This window comes from Dendrobates tinctorius, unplaced genomic scaffold (assembly GCF_039654945.1).
Source record: "Dendrobates tinctorius isolate UK_male_01 unplaced genomic scaffold, ASM3965494v1 ptg000059l, whole genome shotgun sequence".
NCBI lineage: Eukaryota > Metazoa > Chordata > Amphibia > Anura > Dendrobatidae > Dendrobates > Dendrobates tinctorius.
The window spans coordinates 22,411,495-22,434,783 of record NW_027361727.1 but is presented as its reverse complement, the minus strand read 5'-3'; the positions used below and the strand labels follow the sequence as shown (position 1 = coordinate 22,434,783).

At 43.0% G+C, this 23,289-nt stretch overlaps 1 protein-coding gene across 1 annotated transcript in view; it reads left to right on the top strand.

Annotated features, from left to right (window-relative positions):
* LOC141092257 (uncharacterized) overlaps nt 1–23,289 on the top strand; it is a 106,055-nt gene that overhangs the window by 67,276 nt on the left and 15,490 nt on the right. Inside the window, exons 18-19 of the mRNA XM_073578252.1 lie at nt 6,096–6,129; nt 11,863–11,873. Of these exons, the coding sequence (XP_073434353.1) occupies nt 6,096–6,129; nt 11,863–11,873 (45 nt within the window). The remainder of the gene's footprint in view (nt 1–6,095; nt 6,130–11,862; nt 11,874–23,289) is intronic.

Genomic DNA, 23,289 nt, shown 5'->3' with positions numbered 1-23,289 from the left:
TCCACTGGTCTAATGTCCATTCCTTGTGTTCTTTAGCCCAAACAAGTCTCTTCTGCTTGTTGCCTGTCCTTAGCAGTGGTTACCTAGCAGCTATTTTACCATGAAGGCCTGCTGCACAAAGTCTCCTCTTAACACTTGTTGTAGAGATGTGTCTGCTGCTAGAACTCTGTGTGGCATTGACCTGGTCTCTAATCTGAGCTGCTGTTAACCTGCGATTTCTGAGGCTGGTGACTCGGATGAACTTATCCTCCGCAGCAGAGGTGACTCTTGGTCTTCCTTTCCTGGGCCGGTCCTCATGTGAGCCAGTTTCTTTGTAACGCTTGATGGTTTTTGCCACTGCACTTGGGGACACGTTCAAAGTTTTCCCAATTTTTCAGACTGACTGACCTTCATTTCTTAAAGTAATGATGGACACTTGTTTTTCTTTACTTAGCTACTTTTTTCTTGCCATAATACAAATTCTAAGGCCTGCGTCACACTAGAGAGGAATACGGACGAGTGAGAGGCGATAAAAAAACGCATTGCACACGGACCAATAATTCTCTATGGGTTTGCTCCCATCAGCCGTATTTTTCTTGCGAATATTTTACGGTCCGTGCCAATCGCAGCATGCTGCGATTTTCAGCGTGCTACGGCCGTAGTACGCCAATGCAAGTCTATGGGTGCACTAAAAATATGCATTACACACGGACCACACGTGTGACTTGCGAGAAATACGCACCCTGTGTCTTTTAGAAAAGCCGGCAATTCAGTGCGCTATACAGTAAAATCACACTGACAGGTTTAATAAAGAATCGAAAGAATAGATCTGGACACATAGAATACATATATATATATATATATATATATACACACATGTCATTGAGACACATATATATTTATATTTCACAGAGTTCTTCATAGCAGAATAGCCGCTAATTCAATTGCCGGCTTCTGTCAAATCATTCCCCAACCCGACATGAAATGACACATGGTTACATACAGTAAACCATTTCATTTCATGTTTTTTTTTATATGTCCCTGACTAATAATTAGATGAGGGTTTGTGTGCAAAATTTGGGAGGTGTAGGTGTAATTTAAGGGGTTAATTCATTGTAAAAAAATGTGTGTGCTCCCGCTGTAATTTGTCAACCAGAGAGGTAAAGCAGGTGAGTGAGGGCAGATTTTAATAGCCATGAGAGGGACCATTGTTTTTGCCCCCCCGGCTACAAAAATCTGCCCCCAGACACCCCAGAAATGGCGCATCTATAAGATGTGCTAATTCTGGCACTTATCCTCTCTATTCCCATTGCCCAGTAGCGGTGGCGAATGGGTTAATATAACAAAGGGTTAATGTCACCATTCGATGGTAAGGTGACATTAAGCCGATTAATAATGGAGAGGTGTCAATAAGACATCGATCCATTATTAACCCTATATTAAGAAAGGGTTAAAAACCACACACAGACATTAATTAAAAAGTCTTTTTAATGAAATAAATACACCAAGTTTTTGACAAATTTTTATTAGTCTGGTAATCCAAAATAAAACCATGACCTGCAACAAAAATAACATAAAAAATCACCAATATCCTTACCTCTCCGCTGTTCAGTCATGTCCCACGCTACAATCCATCAGAAGGGGTTAAATAGTTTACAATGAGGTCCAGTGCTAATGCGACCAGCCCCACTGCAATCTACTACAAAATGAATTGATTCAGCTCTGCGCAGCCTCAATGGCTGCCTGTAGATGATCTAGTTACCGTGGGAAAGTTTCTGACTTTTTTCCCATGGTCATTAGTTCATTCACAGATCAGCCGGGGACTCCCCGTAGCCTCAGTGAGGTCGGCTTAATGTCACCTCACCATCGAATGGTGACATTAACCCTTTGTTATGTTAACCCATTCGCCACCGCTACAGGGCAATGGGAATAGAGAGGATAAGTGCCAGAATTGGCACATCTTATAGATGTGCCATTTCTGGGGTGTCTGGGGGCAGATTTTTGTAGCCCGGGGGGGGCCTAAAACAATGGTCCCTCTCATGGCTATTAAAATCTGCCCTCACTCACCTGCTTTACCTCTCTGATTGACAAATTACAGCGGGAGCCCACGCATTTTTTTACAACGAATTAACCCATTAAATTAACACCTACACCTCCCAAATTTTGCACACAAACCCTCATCTAATTATTAGTCAGGGACATATAAAAAAAAACCATGAAATGAAATGGTTTACTGTATGTAACCCATGTGTCATTTCATGTCGGGTTGGGGAATGATTTGATAGAAGCCGGCAATTGAATTAGCGGCTATTCTGCTATGAAGAACTCTGTGAAATATAAATATATATATATATATATGTGTCTCAATGACATGTATATATATATATATATATATGTATTCTATGTGTCTATATCTATTCTTTCGTTTGGATTTGAAAACCTGTCATTGGGCTCCATTATATGTCCGTTTTGCAAGTCTGCGAGAAAAAAACGGTTTACGGATGCCATACGGATTACATGCGGATGCTTACATGAGAAAAATACGTGGCCACACCCTGACAACGGATGACATACGGAGCACTATTTAGGGACCATTTATGCGTATTACGGACGTAAAATACGGTCCGTATTTTTCTACCTTGTGTGTGACTCCAGCCTAACAGACTATTCAGTAGGACTATCAGCTGTGTATCCACCAGACTTCTGCACAACACAACTGATGGTCCCAAATCCATTTATAAGTCAAGAAATCCCACTTATTAAACCTGACAGCGCACACCTGTGAAGTGAAGACCATTTCCGGTGACTACCTCTTGAAGCTCATCAAGAGAATGCCAAGAGTGTGCAAAGCAGTAATCAAAGCAAAAGTTGGCTACTTTGAAGAACCTAGAATATAAGACATATTTTCAGTTGTGTCACACTTTTTTGTTAATTATATAATTCCACATGTGTTAATTCATAGTTTTGATGCCTTCAGAGTGAATCTACAATTTTCATAGTCATGAAAATAAAGAAAACTCTTTTAATGAGAAGGTGTGTCCAAACTTTTGGTCTGTACTGTATATATATATATATTAGTTTTGTTCTATTTTTCTTGATACAACTTTATTCAGTGTATAATATATAGTGATGATCGAGCTCTAAAATGCTCGAGTGGTCGGTACTTGAATCAAGCAGATCAGATGCTCGGACGGCTCGATTCGAGTACCTAGTATAATGGAAATTAATGAGAAAACTCGAGTACTTTTCTGGAAGACTCTAACAGGAGGACTGGGGAGACAAAAACACTGCAGAAATGGATGAAAATAGCACTCAAATGGAATAGGACCCGCGTGGAGAAGACCCCTGGACGCATCTGACTCACAGGGCACTGCTGGGAACAATGTTGTCAGAGTATTACACCACTTTTACGGACTGACAATAAACCATACAAAACCAAAGATAAAATGGATTTTACAGGAAAAATGTTAGGAAACATTCTCTCCTCTATAATGACTTGTATACAAGTCAAAAAAGGCAAAATTAAAAATTAAATAGCCAGCCATCTCTCGCCATATTTCCCCATCACCCATGACTACATTAGGTGGCATGATAGAGCGGGAAATAAAGCTACATCCACCAGTAGTCAGCAGTAAATGTAATTCTGGGCATTATGTGTGACATGGTCAGATATTTCATTTATGAAGGAGGGACTTTTAAACTCACAGTGACTCTACGGACAATACAAGAACTGCCAAAAATTAGAAGGAAGAAGAAAGGACTCCGATATACCCTGTGTTATAGATAAGAGTGTCTCTTACATATTTTGTTAAAATTGTTAGATAGTGGGACTCCAAGACTCAAAAATCGAATGCCCTAGATTCAAGTGCTGCCAAAAACTAGAAGTATCCTGGAAGACATGTAGATGGGGGGCTCAGAAAAGATTTTTGCATTTTTAAGGAGTGGAACTCTTAGAAAACCTATTCACTAAGTGTAAGGCTGAGTTCACACCTCGCGGTTTTTTCGCGTTTTCGCGGCGGTTTTAAACGCGCGATTTTGCCGCAAAAACGTGAACAATAAGCATCCCATGCAATCCTATGGGATTCCGCAATGCTGTGCTAATGCTGCGTTTTTTTCCACGGCGGAATCGCTTCGTGGAAAAAAACCCAGCATGCTCATTAATTTAGCAGAATCGCCGCGATTCCGCACCCATAGGAATGCATTGTTCTGCTTAGGTTCCGCTTGTGGCTGTGCACACCATGCGATAAGTAAGCAGAACATTTGCGGAAGGTACCCACGGTCCGGAGGAGAGGAGACTGTCCTCTGGGCTGTGGGTACCATATCCCTGTAAAAAATAGAATTAAAATAAAAAATATTGTTATTCTCACCTTCCGGCGTCCCGCGCAGCCTTCCCGCCTCTCCACGCTCCCTGTCCCAGTAAACCTTTGCGAGAATGACCGCGATGACGTCGCGATCTCGCAGGAGTGCGATGTCTCACGGTCATTCGCGATGACGTCGTGTGAGCGCGACGTCTTGCGGTCATTCGCGCAAAGGATTATTTGGACCGGGAGCGTGGAGAGAGACGGGAAGCCTGCGCGGGAAGCCGGAAGGTGAGAATAACAATATTTTTTTTATTATTTTTTACATTTTATCTTTTACTACTGATGCCACATAGGCAGCCTCAATAGTAAAAAGTTGGTCACACTTGTCAAACACTATGTTTGACAAGTGTGACAAACCTGTCAATCAGTTCTCCAAGCGATGCTACAGATCGCTTGGAAAACGCTAGCATTCTGCAAGCTAATTACGCTTGCAAATCGCTAGTTTTTCAGCGGAAAAATCACGGGAATTTAAAATACGATTTTCCCGCGGAATGGAATTCCGGAATTCTCGCAGTAACTTCCGTGAGAGTTCCGCTACGTGTGAACGTAGCCTAAGGGAAGAAAAACATTTACCCCTAGGGATATACATGTAAGAGAATGGCAGAGGTAGGCCTCATACATACAGGATCCTATAGAAATTATAAAGGGAAGCATTATACACACCCTGGAGAAATTAAGAGCATGGGTTTCATGATGACCCTTTTAAAATTATGAGCAAGGGCCACCTGCTTACCCTCAAAAAATTTGGAGAGAGGGCGGCATGATCACCCTCTAAAAATTTGGAGCATGATGATCCTGTTGATGATGACCCCTGCAAAGTGGGATAGAAAACTAGATCTCGAGAATGAGCACGTTTGCTCCCGCAGCAGGCACAGTTTCACCTGGCTCACGGCCTAGGCCTCTGTGTGCACCATCAGCAGCACGTCCACTTTCCCGTCCTTTACCGCATGCCTTGCATATTTTAAATTAGGTACGTAGTATATGCCTACAAACATTCTAGTATTAAAAGGGAAAAGAAAATATGCAGCCCTGAAAAGGACTTTTGTTTTTAGGTTGCAGCAGTATGCCTATAGAAGGACTGTAAGGCAATAAACCCTGCCTATATGTCTCTAATCCAAAACTATCCCTCCTCCACCAGTTATCCCTACATTGAATGCACGTAACAGGTGGTTTTACATAGTGAAAGGACAGTATGTCGACCTGAAAAAAAGGAAGTTTGTTTTAATGGTGCAGCAGTGGTATACAAGTACTACAATAGCGTTTGAACACTACCTATATGCCTGCTCTAATCTTAACTCTTCCTCCTAGATAGACTCTCCCTGAGCTGCTTCCAGAGGAAGTGTGCCGAGCATCGCATCACCGGCACTTATATAAAACCCAATGATCAATGCTGCCGGCCAATCACAGTGATGCTAGTAGCCAATCTAGCTATGGCATTACCGTGTATGGCAGGAAATCCCTGCATGTTTAATAGCTGTCTAACAGCCGCAAAACATGGAGAGTAGGGGCTTCTACTAAATTATTCTAATGAAGTTGAATAATGCTTCTACCAAAAAGAACAAGAAATCCGGAATAAAAAAAAAATTCTCAATACAAATGCAGAAATGTAAATCTAATAAGATCAGGTTTAAAAACTGCTGTTTAAAGATTTTCTAATATAGAATATCTCTAATATCAGAAGCCGTGTTCAGTTTAAGTTTGGTTGTAATTTGGTACAAAATATGCAGACAAACTTTTATGCAATTTTTTTTTTAGGATTCAGGTGACGATCATGGATATGAACATGAAGGTATCTAATGCACTTTCTATTTTGCTCGTAGTCAATACAACCTTCAACCACAATCAGAAAAATGCTTCACATACGATCTTATAAGGGACCTGTCAGCAACCTTAAGAAGTTCCCTCTTAAAGCATCCTAAACAAATCCTTTCTGAGGTCTGGTGTAAAAAAACGATATAAAAGATGCGATTGACTGGGGAAGCCTGAGCAAACTGCAAATAGATGAAATACAGCACATATAGCAAAGAAAATTAATAAGCATTTCAAATTCATATTATATGAAAACATAGGTTAACTCCAATAAACCTGCCCATATAAAAAAGAAAATTACTATAATTCTGCTCCTATGTACAAGAATATAACTACTATAATACTGCTCCTATGTACAAGAATATAACTACTATAATACTGCCCCTATGTACAAGAATATAAGTACTATAATACTGCTCCTATGTCCAAGAATATAACTACTATAATACTGCTCCTATGTACAAGAATATAACTACTATAATACTGCTCCTATGTACAAGAATATAACTACTATAATACTGCCCCTATGTACAAGAATATAACTACTATAATACTGCTCCTATGTACAAGAATATAACTACTATAATACTGCTCCTATGTACAAGAATATAACTACTATAATACTGCCCCTATGTACAAGAATATAACTACTATAATACTGCTCCTATGTACAAGAATATAACTACTATAATACTGCCCCTATGTACAAGAATATAACTACTATAATACTGCTCCTATGTACAAGAATATAACTACTATAATACTGCTCCTATGTACAAGAATATAACTACTATAATACTGCCCCCTATGTACAAGAATATAACTACTATAATCCTGCTCCTATGTACAAGAATATAACTACTATAATCCTGCTCCTATGTACAAGAATATAACTACTATAATATTGCCCCTATGTACAAGAATATAACTACTATAATACTGCTCCTATGTACAAGAATATAACTACTATAATACTGCTCCTATGTACAAGAATATAACTACTATAATACTGCTCCTATGTACAAGAATATAACTACTATAATCCTGCTCCTATGTACAAGAATATAACTACTATAATACTGCTCCTATGTACAAGAATATAACTACTATAATACTGCCCCTATGTACAAGAATATAACTACTATAATACTGCTCCTATGTACAAGAATATAACTACTATAATACTGCTTCTATGTACAAGAATATAACTACTGTAATACTGCTCCTATGTACAAGAATATAACTACTATAATACTGCTCCTATGTACAAGAATATAACTACTATAATACTGCCCCCTATGTACAAGAATATAACTACTATAATACTGCCCCCTATGTACAAGAATATAACTACTATAATACTGCTCCTATATACAAGAATATAACTACTATAATACTGCCTCCTATGTACAAGAATATAACTACTATAATACTGCTCCTATGTACAAGAATATAACTACTATAATACTGCCCCTATGTACAACAACATAACTACTATAATACTGCCCCCTATGTACAAGAATATAACTACTATAATACTGCTCTTATGTACAAGGATATAACTACTATAATACTGGTCCTTATGTACAAGAATATAACTATTATAATACTGCCCCTATGTACATGAATATAACTACTATAATACTGCCCCTATGTACAAGAATATATCTACTATAATACTGCTCCTATGTACAAGAATATAACTACTATAATACTGCCCCTATGTACAAGCATATAACTACTATAATACTGCCCCCTATGTACAAGAATATAACTACTATAATACTGCCCCTATGTACAAGAATATAACTACTATAATACTGCCCCTATGTACAAGAATATAACTACTATAATACTGCCCCCTATGTATAAGAATATAACTACTATAATACTGCCCCCTATGTATAAGAATATAACTACTATAATACTGCCCCCTATGTATAAGAATATAACTACTATAATACTGCCCCCTATGTACAAGAATATAACTACTATAATACTGCCCCCTATGTATAAGAATATAACTACTATAATACTGCCCCTATATACAAGAATATAACTACTATAATACTGCTCCCTATGTTCAAGAATATAACTACTATAATACTGCCCCCTATGTATAAGAATATAACTACTTTAATACTGCCCCCTATGTATAAGAATATAACTACTATAATACTGCCCCCTATGTATAAGAATATAACTACTATAATACTGTCCCCTATGTATAAGAATATAACTACTATAGTACTGCCCCCTATGTATAAGAATATAACTACTATAATACTGCCCCCTATGTACAAGAATATAACTACTATAATACTGCCCCTATGTACAAGAATATAACTACTATAATACTGCTCCCTATGTATAAGAATATAACTACTATAATACTGCCCCCTATGTACAAGAATATAACTACTATAATACTGCTCCCTATGTATAAGAATATAACTACTATAATACTGCCCCCTATGTACAAGAATATAACTACTATAATACTGCCCCCTATGTATAAGAATATAACTACTATAATACTGCCCCCTATGTACAAGAATATAACTACCATAATACTGCCCCTATGTACAAGAATATAACTACTATAATACTGCCCCTATGTATAAGAATATAACTACTATAATACTGCCCCTATGTACAAGAATATAACTACTATAATACTGCCCCTATGTACAAGAATATAACTACTATAATACTGCCCCCTATGTATAAGAATATAACTACTATAATACTGTCCCCTATGCATAAGAATATAACTACTATAATACTGCCCCCTATGTATAAGAATATAACTACTATAATACTGCCCCCTATGTATAAGAATATAACTACTATAATACTGTCCCCTATGTACAAGAATATAACTACTACAATACTGCCCCCTATGTATAAGAATATAACTACTATAATACTGCCCCCTATGTATAAGAATATAACTACTATAATACTGTCCCCTATGTACAAGAATATAACTACTATAATACTGTCCCCTATGTACAAGAATATAACTACTATAATACTGCCCCCTATGTATAAGAATATAACTACTATAATACTGCCCCCTATGTATAAGAATATAACTACTATAATACTGCCCCCTATGTATAAGAATATAACTACTATAATACTGCCCCCTATATATAAGAATATAACTACTATAATACTGCCCCCTATGTACAAGAATATAACTACTATAATACTGCCCCCTATGTATAAGAATATAACTACTATAATACTGCCCCTATGTACAGGAATATAACTACTATAATACTGCCCCCTATGTACAAGAATATAACTACTATAATACTGCCCCTATGTACAGGAATATAACTACTATAATACTGCCCCCATGTACAGGAATATAACTACTATAATACTGCCCCTATGTACAGGAATATAACTACTATAATACTGCCCCCTATGTACAGGAATATAACTACTATAATACTTCACGCTGGTCCACATTATTTCAAAGTATGTATCAGAGACATAGTTTTGTGGTACAGGTTTCTCCTTCACTTGTTTGTGCCGCCTTCTTCACAGACTGCTCCGCTCTCCTGTCCTCTGAAAGGCAGTTAAAAGAGCATCAGGTAACCAGACCTGCCCATCAGCCTCCTCCAATAGAAAAACAGCTTTCTTATGTGCATTGATTATTAATTGGAGGAGGCTGGTGGACAAGTTGGGTCACATGCTTCTCCTTCAACAGGCATTTTAGACTCTGTGAGGAAAGGTATACTGTTAGATGCAGGAGGTGAACCTATAATGTTCATATATTAGTGTTACAAAATCATGTTTCTAACGCATTTGTTAAAAAAATGATAACGTGGACAACCCCTTTAATAGACATGTTACATTGCCTTGGCGGTTTGTGCAGTTAGCAGTCTAGCCACAAGATGGCTCTACTGTACTGTAAACACATTAGTCTACTTGTCTTATGCTATTTTGTGCTATTCATGTTCACACATTTAGGTTTTCACAAAGGCCTGTTTCACATTTCTGTTTTTTGACGTCAGTCAAAATCCGCCAGTTCTCTCTCTCATTTTCCAGACACCAGTTCCTTTACATTTCATTCAATCCCGCAGCGGATCCGTTCAAAAAACGGATCCGGATGCTTCCGTTTGTTGCATAACGGAAACGGATCCGTTTTTTTAGACTCTTGGCGGATTTCAACTAACAACAAAAAAACGGAAATGTGAAACAGGCCAAATAAATCCTCAGACCATCCACTGACACCTCAATGGCAATGCATGCACTTGGGGTCAGAGTACATTGTGTAATCTATATTCTGTTGACCCACACATCCTAAGTAATTCTAATCATAGATAAATAATTGTGTCGCACCGTTTACCAAATCACAGTGTTAAACAACAGTTACCAAAATTCCATAAGATCGGGAAGACCTACTAACTGCTGGGGGATTGACCACTGCAACCTCAAAGATCTTGGGAACAGAGCCCTGAGCTGCCTCTTCTGGAAGAAGGATCCGCTGCTTCATTAAAGGTTCAGGAGAGTCCAGTGCTTGGAATTTTACCGGGACCCCATAGGCAGTGAGTGGAATGTTCTGTTCTGCATTCATGCAGAGCACCTCAGAGCCCTGTCCTTGAAATCTGTGGTCCCCATTGCAGCTCTATCAATTAACACTATCTGCTAATCTTTTAATACAGTCGCTCTACACTATAAGCCTGCAGCTGTTGAATACTCCAACACGTTAGTCCATGAGGCACAGACACCTCACCAGCCCAGAACGTCTACCTCTTGTCAATGGCTTTGCAGCAACATCCGTAGTTTTGACCTCAGTTGAGCAGTTCTTGTTTTTGAAGAGCTCTCAGAAAATGGAATTTCACATAGCTAAGCTTGGTTCTGGGTTTAAAGGGGTTGTCCGAAACACAAATTAATCTATATAACGCCACAATCTAATCTATTTTCTAAAATTAAAAAGACCCTATCCTTCCCTAACAAGTCTATCTAACTGCTTTATTTTTTTTTTTACTACTTCCTTTTTTATGACACTTCTTTTGAGTATGCCAGCGCATGTTGGGATACTAAACCAAGCATCACTAGTGGGGCAGAGGCCATGGTCACTGACGCAGCTTCTGCAACATGCTTGAAACGATGCGTCATCAGTGCCATTCATTTCAGGGGCTGTGCTGTACCTGCTCTAGAGAGCAGGGGACGGCTGTCAATTCCGACAGATACTCGGTAGATTCTTGTCACTGTGCAATATGCACAATGACAGTGCGCTCTCTCGTCGGCAGTGATCAGAAGTATCGAGCCGGCAACAGAGCGCACTGTCACTGCACGTTGCAAGAGGATTATATCAGGAGACTAACTGATCGGCAGCATCATCTTAATATTCTGCCATAGCAGACTTCTGCTTTCACAGAATAGAGAAGGCTGCAGCAGATCAGTGGACACATTTTAGTTGCTGTGATCATGCAGTGCAACGGCGTCTTGTGACTGTGTGGCGACACCGCGCTGACTTCGCAGGAGCAGTACCGGGAGATAAGTATGAATGGATTTTTTTTATTTGTTTGCTGACTGGTGCTCCTAGGAAGGAGTTTTTCACTAGTGGGAAAACCCTTTAATCATTTGTTGTTGCCATGTTATTTGTGCCCTCCCTTGTGTATGCAATGATGTCAATATTCATTATGACACAACTAAAATTTCTGTGTTTTGTCTTTCACATATGATGAAGGTGGATCCGAGGTAAGCTCTTCATATTTTACTATTGCTATGTTTATTTCATGTGTCATTCAGCCCCGCACTGTCATCTTTGTATTTTTGGATAAGTACTGCACACTACTAGTAATAGTCCAACGTGTCTTAAAGGGGTTGTACACTACTCAGACGACCCCTTCTCTAATGCTGTATTTCTCAATGTAAACTAAAAGCAGCCTGTAATCATCTCCGGTGTCGGCGCCATTCCAACAGTGTCGGTGCCGCTTCTCCCGAAGCTTCTATGATGTTGTTACACCCTGCAGCAAATGACCGCTGCACTCATACTGCTTCAGCACGTGCTGCCAATCCACAGCGTCACTACTTTCTTTATCTTTCACTACTGCAATCCGCATAAGGCTACTTTCACGCTAGCGCTACCGGGCGCAGAGCAGGGCCAATGCTAAGCTCCGCCCCCAGCCGCGTCCCCTCCGGTCAGCTCCTCCTCTGATCGCATGACGCTGCATACGATCAGCGTACCCTATATTTAGCGTTGGGTACGCTGGCATGATTTTGCCGGCGCTTGCGCCCTTTGGCGCTGCGCCGACGTGCGCCAAACGCACTGTGTTGCATTTCTGTGCGCTCGACGCAGGGCCAAAATGGCGCAAGCGCTGGCAAAATCATGCCAGCTCACGGCCAGCATACCCAACGCTAAATATAGGTTACGCTGATCGCACGCAGCGTCATGTGATCAGAGGAGGAGCTGACCGGAGGGGGCGTGGCCCTGCGCTACTCCTGGTAACGCTAGCCTTACTGATGAAGGTCTTGTATTCACCCAAACATTTACATTTATAGTTTGGATTGCTTGCACTTAATTTATTGCCTCAATACAGAATTTTGTGTGCCACGTTTTATCTTATTATCTGACGGAGAGTTTGCAACTCTTTTATCTGTCTTTTTGTGAGCTCCCTTCGGCAGATTTATGACCACAGATCACATAAAAGATGAATGCGCAGGGAACGAAGGAGCCTTTAAAAACCAAATGGCACAATAACGAAACTGAACTGCAAAAACTACGTTTTCTAAAATAGGTTCATTTAAGTGAAAACCTAAAGCTCCAAAAGATGGACAACCCCTTAAATCATTTACAATTTAGTTATTGGGAATTTTCTTTGTTCCCGGCCGCCCTTCTGATGTCGTTGCATCCAGTGTTGAGTCCAAGTAATCCTTTTGGACCAGGTTTTCGTCTCTATTAATAAAGTATCAATGTATCGGACAGAGTCCGAGCGTTAAGTCTGTCTCGTGATGGCTCGATAATAAGAAAGACCATAAATAGCGAAGCATCAGGAGTAAGAAATGGTGTAGAGGAACCGCTGGGGAGAACGGAGAATATTGGGAGGATATTGGAAGCTTTAGGCTATGTGCACACGTTATGGAATTCCCGCGGAAGTAACCGCATTTTAAATTCCCGCCGTTTTCCCACGGAAAAACTAGCGATTTGCAAGCGTATTTAGCTTGCAGAATGCTAGCGTTTTCCAAGCGATCTGTAGCATCGCTTGGAAAACTGACTGACAGGTTGGTCACACTCATCAAAAATAGTGTTTGACGAGTGTGACCAACTTTTTACTATTGAGGCCGCCTATGCGGCATCAGTAGTAAAAAGATCTAATGTTAAAAATACTAAAAAAAAATAAAAAATGGTGTTATATTCACCTTCCGACGTCTCGCGCAGCGTTCCCGATCACGAGGCTCCCGGCAGGTCCCGTTCCCAGTGATGCAATGCGACAATGACCTTTGATGACGTCATCAAAGGTCATTGTTGTCGCAATGCATCACTGGAAACGGGACCTGCCAGCAGCATCGCTGAGGCCTGGTGATGCTGCGAGGGACATCGGAAGGTGAGAATATGAGAATTTTTTTTATTTTAATTCTATTTTTTACAGGGATATGGTACCCAGAGCCCGGAGGACAGTCTCCTCTCCTCCGGACCGTGGGTACCATCCACAAATGTTCTGCTTACTTTTTGCATGATGGGCACAGCCACATGCGGAAAGTAAGCAGAACAATGCTTTCATATGTGGGCGGAATCCCCGCAATTCCGCAAAATTAATGAGCATGCTGCGTATTTTTCCGCGATGCGATTCCGCCGCGGGAAAATCCGCAGCATTAGCACAGCATTGCGGAATCCCATAGGAATGCATGGGATGCTGTTTTTTTTGAGTTATCGCGGCAAAATCGCCGCTAAAAAAACGCAACGTGTGAACGCAGCCTTAATATTTAGCATTTTGTGGCCCTTAAACCTGTTGAAAGTTCAAATCAATTGTAAATAATGCTGCTTGGGTTATAAAACTGCATGGTTTTTGTTTTTTTTGTTTTTTTTGTTTTTTTGCCAATTGTAACAATTCACAGAAAAAGCTAATACCAACCATTCACTTCTCAGTATAAATCGACTTGGTCGGGCAGCCCATCTAACAAAGGCCAAAACTTTAAGGGCTGTGGATGTCAGAGGAAAGTCCTGTACTGAGGACTTTACCGGGAACAGACTTCTTGTGTTACGTGGTTGCCTGTCCATTCCAGACAGGTCATCCTCTGCAGATAATAAAGGTCTCTGGGAATTCTACCAGTCCAGAACAGCTTATCATCAGGAGGGGTTAGAGGATGTCCTGCTAGAATAACCCTTAGCAGATCTTTTAGATTATCTATTTTAATGATGCTAATTATAAGGAATTTTTTTTTATAACTTTTTTTTTTCAGTATTCGGGACCTCATGGAGAAAATTATGAAGGTAACAACAAAGCGATTGCTTAAAAAATATTGTAGTTCTTATTTAATATATATTTCTATAAATACCATAAACCACTCCATGATCATATTAGGATGAGTCTCTTAGAGACACTGCCAATTTATCTTCATGTCTGGCTGAGGGAGGCTCGGCTGGCCGGTGGGGCGGTGCTGCTCCTCAGGCAAGCAAGACACTGATTATCTAAATTGTCTTTTATGCTCATCCCTTACAATTTTGTGCATGCGGCTCCAGTGCACATTATGTGGCTTCATGGCAACAAACTGCAATCAAAACCTTTGTTCTCACGTCCTGCAGTCGTGTGCTACTTCCATCCATCTCAGTCCTCTTCTGATCACTGTAGAATAGCAAAAAGCGGAGGCAGAGGTGGTAGAGTAACGGAAGGCTGCATTTATGGAAGCATGAGCTGTGCAAAGGAGGAGGTTTGCTTTTGAAATCATTAATTACATAAGTCAGGTCCAATAACGCTATTGACTTGTAGATATGGGGTTAATCTGCAGGTTAATAGTGTACTGCCGGTGCTCGGACGCAGAACTGAAAGCGTGGCACCCGGGAGATAATGGAATTTATTTTTCCTGCCGGCTTTCAGTCATGCAGGCGAGCCCCAAACAGTCACCACTCACATCACTGAGACAGCGGCTGTCAGTCAGTGCCGGGTGTGCTTATATCTGTTGCACACTGTGAACTGAGCAATGTCTGTAGCCACACTGCACACCTATATGGCTGAAAGCCGGCGGTTCCCGGCAGAAATACAGTTCGTTATTTATCTTCCGGCTGCCGCACTTTTAGTACAGCAGCCGGGAACCTCCATTATGCTATATATAGATATATATATATAGCCACACACACATACAGTATATATATTACATAGTCTCCTTTATTATGTATATATTGCTGTCCCTTACACAGTTCCCTCTCTTGTTATGTACACTACCGTCCCTTACATATTGGATTGGATTATATAGAGCCCTGTTTTTTATTGCATTCCGTCCTGTCTTGTTAGCTGTGTAATGCAATGATGGCTGATGGAGCATGGGAAAGCTTCTTCTCTAATGGAGGAGCTAATTGACTAGTAGTTTGGTCACCGGCTTCCTCCATCAGCAGTCATTCTATATCTAAAAAGAGAGCGGACTATGTAATAAAAGAGGGCGCTGTGAATAACAACATTAACAAGAATACACTATGTAAGCGACAGCACTATACATAACAGCAGAGGAAGCTATATAATAAGAGACGGCACCATATCTAACTAGAGAGGATGGTACATAATAAGTGACAGTGTTATACATAATAAAATAGGAAACTATGTAACTAAGGATGGTATTATACAGAATTAGTGAGTACACTATATACTAAGGGACTGTGTTAGACATAGTGAGTACACTATATACTAAGGGACTGTGTTAGACATAATAAGCGATAATAATGTCTTCCTCCACCTCCCCCTGTTCATAAGGCCATTATAAGTCCCCCTTCCTCCCATCCCAATCCCCCACACCACTCATTGTCCTCCTCCCCTCGCATCCCATTATTGTCTTCTCCCCCACCCCATCATTGCCCTCTTCACCACCTCCATCATTTTCTTCTCCCCCACCACTATCTTTGCTTTCTCCCCACCACTCCCATCATTGCCCATTCCACCACCTCCATCATTTCCTCCTCCACCACCCCCATTATTGCCCTTTCCACCACCCCCATCATTGCACTCTCCCCCACCACCCCATCATCATTTCTTTTCCCCCCACCACCCCATCATTGCCCTCTCCATCACCCCCATCATTGCCTTCTCCCCATCACTCCCATCATTGTCTTCTTCCCATCAATCCCACCATTGCCTTCTCTCCATCACTCCCATCATTGCCTTCTCCCCATCACTCCCATCATTGCCTTCTCCCCATCACTCCCATCATTGCCTTCTCTCCATCACTCCCATCATTGTCTTCTCCCCATCAATCCCACCATTTCTTTCTCCATCACCCCCATCATTGCCTTCTCCCCATCACCCCCATCATTGCCTTCTCCCCATCACTCCCATCATTGCCTTCTCCCCATCACTCCCATCATTGCCTTCTCCCCATCACTCCCATCATTGCCTTCTCCCCATAACTTCCATCATTGCCTTCGCCCCATCACTCCCATCATAGCCTTCTCCCCATCACTCCCATCATTGCCTTCTCCCCATCACTCCCATCATTGCCTTGTCCTTCAATCCATCACTGCCTTCTCCCCATCACTCCCATCATGCCCCTCTCCCCATCACCCCATCATGGCCTTCTCCATCACTCCCATGATCCCATTAATGCCTTCTCTCCATCACCCCCATCATGGCCTTCTCCCATCACCCCAGGCATCATGGCCTTCTCTCCCCATCACTGCCTTCTCCTCATGCCCCCATCATATCATTGACCTCCTCCAGGGCTACGCTCCACCTACACACACCTGCAGACCCACACAGACATACACATACTCACACTGACACACCACACTCACACTGACACACACACACTGACACACACACACTGACTCACACACAGTGACACACACACACTGACACACACACACACACTGACACACAGACACACACACACAGACACAAACACACAGACACCACCTCTCTACTCTCTCCTGTCCGCCGCCCGCGCTTCCTTGCTCTGGCACAGAAGCAGCCGCTGAATGATGCCGTCATTCAGCGGTGCTCCTCTCTGTGTCAGAGACAGGAAGCGTGGGTGGTGGACAGGAAGCAGGATGGATCCTTGCAACTCCGCTCCTGCAATTTTCTCTTGCAGGCAGTGGAGCTGCTTCAATCACTCCCTGCCCGCCGCTGCAAGCCTGCACATGAGGGCAATCTGGTCAGGGGTCCCCGAAGCCTCGGGCCCGGAGAAAACGGCTAGATTGCCCTCCTCATTAGCCGCCACCTTGCAGAGCCCACTGGAGGCTCTGGGCCCCTGTGCGGTTGCACAGGTTGAACCAGCGGTATGTCTGCCCATGGCTATATCCATATCTACAGGTTAATAGCATATCCAACGTGACAGGTTCCTTTTAAAGAATAAGTAAACTTTTGTATATTTTTGTATAAGTGCTCTTTAAGGCAATGTGCACACTTTCAGTATTTGGTCAGTATTTTACATCAGTATTTGTAAGCCAAAATCCAGGAGTGGGTGATAAATACAGAAGTGGTGACGTGTTTCTATTATGGTTTTCCTCTGATTGTTTCTATACTGGTTTTGGATTACAAATAGTGACGTAAAATATTGACCAAATACTGAATGTGTGAACGTGGGCTTATATTGAGCAGATAGTTTTAAATCTGGGTTGTAAGGCTCCCACCGATTACTGAAAAGACCTCTTAGGAGAGCGTAACTAATGTGCGCACAAAGCAGAGTACGGATTCAGCACGGATTTATACTGCATTCATACGTTGCTGTGTGCACATTTTTAAGGTACGCAGGGCGATATTCATCTCCGAGGGGCTGCTGTGTTCCCACACCCTGGCACCCTACCAATAAATGGAGTCCCGATTCCCCAGTGCTATACATGAGGTACGTAGCACTCACTGTTATGAATGAGTCACCGTAGGAGGCAAAAACAGAAATACTAGCTAAGTCCAGAAAACCAGAGAACTTGGCAGCTATCGGATTGCAGACCCCTGAACCTAACAACAAAAACTAGCAGTAGCCGTCGGGGGTTTCTACGGTGCCCTAGACCCCTCGATCACAGCCGGAGAACTACATAGCCTAAAGACAGAAAGGGAAACCTAAACTGCCCCAGAGCAGACCCCAAAGCAATAGGCAGCCCCAACATATAATGACGGTGAAGCAAGATGAAAAAACACTCACACAGATAGAAAGATAGGCTGAGCAAATGATGGGGCCCAAGCTAACTACCGTATTTTTCGCTTTATAAGACGCTCCGGATTATAAGACGCACCCCAAATTTTGAGGAGAAAAATAGGAAAAAAACTTTATTTTTAATAAAATGGTGGTGCATCTTATAATCCATGCGTCTTATTGCTTTCCAGGGGTGGTGATGGAGGAGGCCGGAGTGGAACATTGCTGCTGGGATGAGGGGGTGTTTTGATGTGCAGCGTGCCGCTGCCGGTGTCTGTTACTGCCGCCGCCCTCTGTCCCCTGATGCTTGCCACCACCGCCACGCTCTGTCCCCCGGTGCCTGCTTGCCACCACCGCCGCACTCTGTCCCCCAGTGCTTGCCACCACCGCCACGCTGTCCCCCGGTGCCTGCTTGCCACCACCGCCGCGCTCTCCCCCGGTTCTTACCGCCACCACCGCGCTCTGTCCCCCGGTTCTTACCGCCACGCTCCTATCCCCCGGTGTTTGCCGCCATCGCCGCGCTCTGTCCCGTTCTGAGGGTACTTGCCGCGGCACTCTGTGCCCTGATGCTGCCGCTGCGCTGTCCGCCACCGCCGCGCTCCTGTCCCCCGGTGGTTTCTTCCGCCCCACCGCCGCCGCCGCGCTCTGTCCCGTTCAGCGTGGGGGGTCTCTGTCGCTCCATGCCTGCTTTCTTCCTGGAAAATGGCCGCCGCGCATGCGCAGACGGACATCTCGGCACTGAAATCTCGGGAGATGAGATTTCAGCGCTGAAATCTCATCTCCCGAGATTTCAGTGCCGAGATGTCCGTCTGCGCATGCGCGGCGGCCATTTTCCAGGAAGAAAGCAGGCATGGAGCGACAGAGACCCCCCACGCTGAACGGGACAGAGCGCGGCGGCGGCGGTGGGGCGGAAGAAACCACCGGGGGACAGGAGCGCGGCGGTGGCGGACAGCGCAGCGGCAGCATCAGGGCACAGAGTGCCGCGGCAAGTACCCTCAGTGGCAGCGCAAATGTATATCCTCTTTGTAAGACGCACCCCCTTTTTCCCCTCAATTTTGGGGGAAAAAAAGTGCGTCTTACAAAGCGGAAAATACGGTAAATAGGACAGAATAGAAAAGCTGCTGTCTGCAATCCGCCAAAACCCTCTCAAAAACAAGAGCCAACAGACTGATAGGGAAAAGAGCCCTGAAGACGCTAGGCTTCAAAAAGACTATATCAGTACACAGGTATTATCTGAAGACAGAACAAAAAGGAATTCAGCTCACCCAGCAGGGAAAGGCAGAAATCCAGAAAAACAAGGCAAAACAAAGCCAAAACACAAATGCAAAAAGTAGAGCAGAAAACTTAGCTTTTGAGGAGCAGGAATCAGACTGGTCTCCAAGAATCCCTCAGAGAAATCACCCGCCAGGCAGAAGGGCATCGGCTGCCTTATATCCAGTCAGCAATCCCAGTCACCCAGTCATCATCATTCTGCTCAGGTGCTTTGTAATCAGCCTCACTACCTTCCTTCACCAGAAGAGGGAGTTCCTCAGACCTCAATGGTGAAGGGGAAAATGAACTCACAACAGTACCTCCCCCTTGAGGAGGGGTCACCGAACCCTCATCCACGCCACCAGGGCAATCAGGGTGAGCCCGATGAAAGGCACGCACCAATCTTTTGGCATGAATATCAGAGGCAGAGACCCAGGAATTATCCTCCCGACCATAACCCTTCCACTTAACCAAATACTGGAGTCTCCGTCTAGCCAGACAGCAATCCAGTATCTTCTCTACCTCATATTCCATGTTACCTTCAACTAATACAGGGTCCGGAGGTGCCACCCCAGGAACAACGGGTTCAACAAACCTCTTCAACAAGGACTTATGAAACACATTATGAATTTTAAATGTAACAGGAAGAGCCAATCGAAAAGAGACCGGATTAAGAATCTCCAAAATCTTGTAAGGTCCAATAAATCTAGGTTTAAACTTTGGAGAAGCCACCTTCATAGAGATATTCTTTGATGACAACCAAACCATATCACCCACCTTAAACTGGGGACCAATGGTCCTATGACGGTTGGAAAACCGCTGGGCCTTTTCCTGGTAGAGAGACAGCCTATCCACCACTTGGTCCCAGATCTGGTGCATTCTCTCCACCACAGTGTCAACACCTGGGCAGGCAGAAGACTCCACCTGCCCTGAAGAGAATCGAGGATGAAACCCAAAGTTGCAAAAAAAAGGTGACATCAAAGTGGCAGAACTAGCTCTATTATTTAAAGCAAATTCGGCCAAGGGCAAAAATGAAACCCAATCATCCTGATCGGCGGAAATAAAACATCTCAAATACGACTCCAAAGTCTGGTTTGTTCTCTGCGTCTGCCCATTGGTCTGAGGGTGAAACGCAGAGGAGAAGGACAACTGAATTCCCAGCTTGGAACAGAAAGTCCTCCAAAATCTAGAAATAAACTGAACTCCTCTGTCAGATACAATGTTCTCAGGAATCCCGTGCAAGCGAACCACCTGTTGCAAAAACAAGGGCACCAACTCTGAGGAAGATGGCAACTTAGGGAGTGGTACAAGATGGACCATCTTAGAGAATCTATCACAAATCACCCAAATAACAGTAATTCTCTGAGAGACAGGCATATCAGAGATAAAATCCATTGAAATATGGGTCCATGGCCTCCTGGGCACCGGCAAAGGCATCAGCAGCCCACTAGAGCGAGAACAAGGTTTAGACCAGGAGCAAGTCCCACAGGACTGCACAAAATTCCTGACATCACGAGACAAGGCGGGCCACCAAAAAGACCGACTCACCAGATCTCTAGTACCAAAAATACCTGGATGACCAGCTAATGCAGAGCAATGAACTTCAGACATCACTCTCTTCTTCCACTGGTCAGGAACATACAACTTTCCACTGGGACAACGCTCAGGTTTGTCCTCCTGGAACTCTTCCAGAGCACGTCTCAAATCGGGCGAGATGGCAGAAAGAACTACCCCTTCGCCTAAGATGGTAGCAGGCTTGGTCACCACAGGAGAATCAGCAAAGAAGCTCCTAGATAGGGCGTCTGCCTTGACATTCTTAGTGCCAGGAAGAAAAGAGACCACAAAATCAAAACGTGTAAAAAAACAAGGCCCACCTAGCCTGTCTAGGGTTCAAGCGTTTGGCCGACTCCAGGTAAATCAAATTCTTGTGGTCAGTGAGGACCACGACTTGGTGTTTAGCTCCCTCCAACCAATGTCTCCACTCCTCAAATGCCCATTTCATGGCTAACAGTTCCCGATTCCCCACATCATAGTTACGTTCAGATGGAGAGAACTTTCGGGAAAAGAAAGCACAGGGATTCATTTTAGATGTTACAGGATTCTTTTGGGACAAAACAGCTCCTGCACCAATCTCAGAAGCGTCCACCTCTACCTGGAACGGGAGTGAGACATCAGGTTGCCGTAAAACCGGGGCAGAAGTGAATCTTCGCTTCAGCTCCTGAAAGGAAGAGACCAATTCAACACATCAGCACCCTTTTTAGTCAGATCAGTCAATGGCTTGGCAATACTAGAAAATTTTGCTATAAATTTCCGATAAAAATTAGCAAAACCCAAAAACTTCTGGAGGGCTTCAAAGAAGTGGGCTGAACCCAATCATAAATGGCCTGTACCTTGGCCGGGTCCATTTCAATTGTTGATGGAGACAAAATAAATCCCAAAAATGAAATCCTCTGTACCCCAAAAAGGCATTTCGATCCTTTGACATACAGGGAATTCTCCCTCAAGATCCGGAACACAGTCCGAGCATGTTCCACATGAGAATCCCAATCCTTGGAGAAGATCAAAATATCATCCAGATAGATAATCAAAAATGTATCCGCAAAGTCTCGGAAAATGTCGTTCATGAAGCACTGGAAGACAGAAGGGGCATTAGTGAGCCCAAAAGGCATCACCAGGTACTCAAAATGTCCCTCCGGAGTATTAAACGCCGTCTTCCATTCATCCCCATGCTTAATGCGGATAAGATTATACGCCCCCCTGAGGTCAAGCTTGGTAAACCAGCAAGCACCTTTAACTCTGGAGAATAGATCCGAAATCAGGGGTAACGGATACTGATATTTAATAGTAATTTTGTTGAGGGCACGATAATCAATACAAGTCCTTAATGAACCATCCTTTTTGGCCACGAAAAAACCCCCGTCACCTAAGGGTGAAGAGGATGGTCTAATATGACCCTTCTCCAACGCCTCCTTAATATAGGATCGCATAGCCTCGTGCTCGGGTACAGATAAATTGAAGAGCCGACCCTTAGGAAATTTACACCCCGGGCTCAGTTCAATTGCACAGTCATAACTCCTATGAGGAGGCAAAGACGCAGACTCATTCTCACTAAATACATCATAAAAGTCTGCCAAATAGTCAGGAACATCATGCGACTGAGGAGAGGTGGAAAAAACCGGAGCCTCACTAAGGGCACACCGACAACCCCAACTCACCACAGACACAGATTTCCAATCCAAAACTGGATTATGAATTTGCAACCAGGGAAACCCCAGAACAATGGTATCATGCAAATTATGCAACACCAAAAATCTGCAATTTTCTTGATGGTCTGGGGCGACCCACATTACCACCTGGGTCCAAAACTGAGGTTTATTTTTCGCCAAAGGAGTAGCATCAATCCCCCTCAAAGGGATAGGCGTCCGCAGAGGTGTCATCGGAAATCTACAACCTTTTAGCAAAATCCAAGTCCATTAGATTCAGGGCTGCTCCCGAATCCACAAAAGCCTTGGCGGAAAATGTGGACAGGGAGCAGATCAGAGTAATTGCCAGAAGAAACTTAGGTTGAACACCACCCACAGAAAACGTG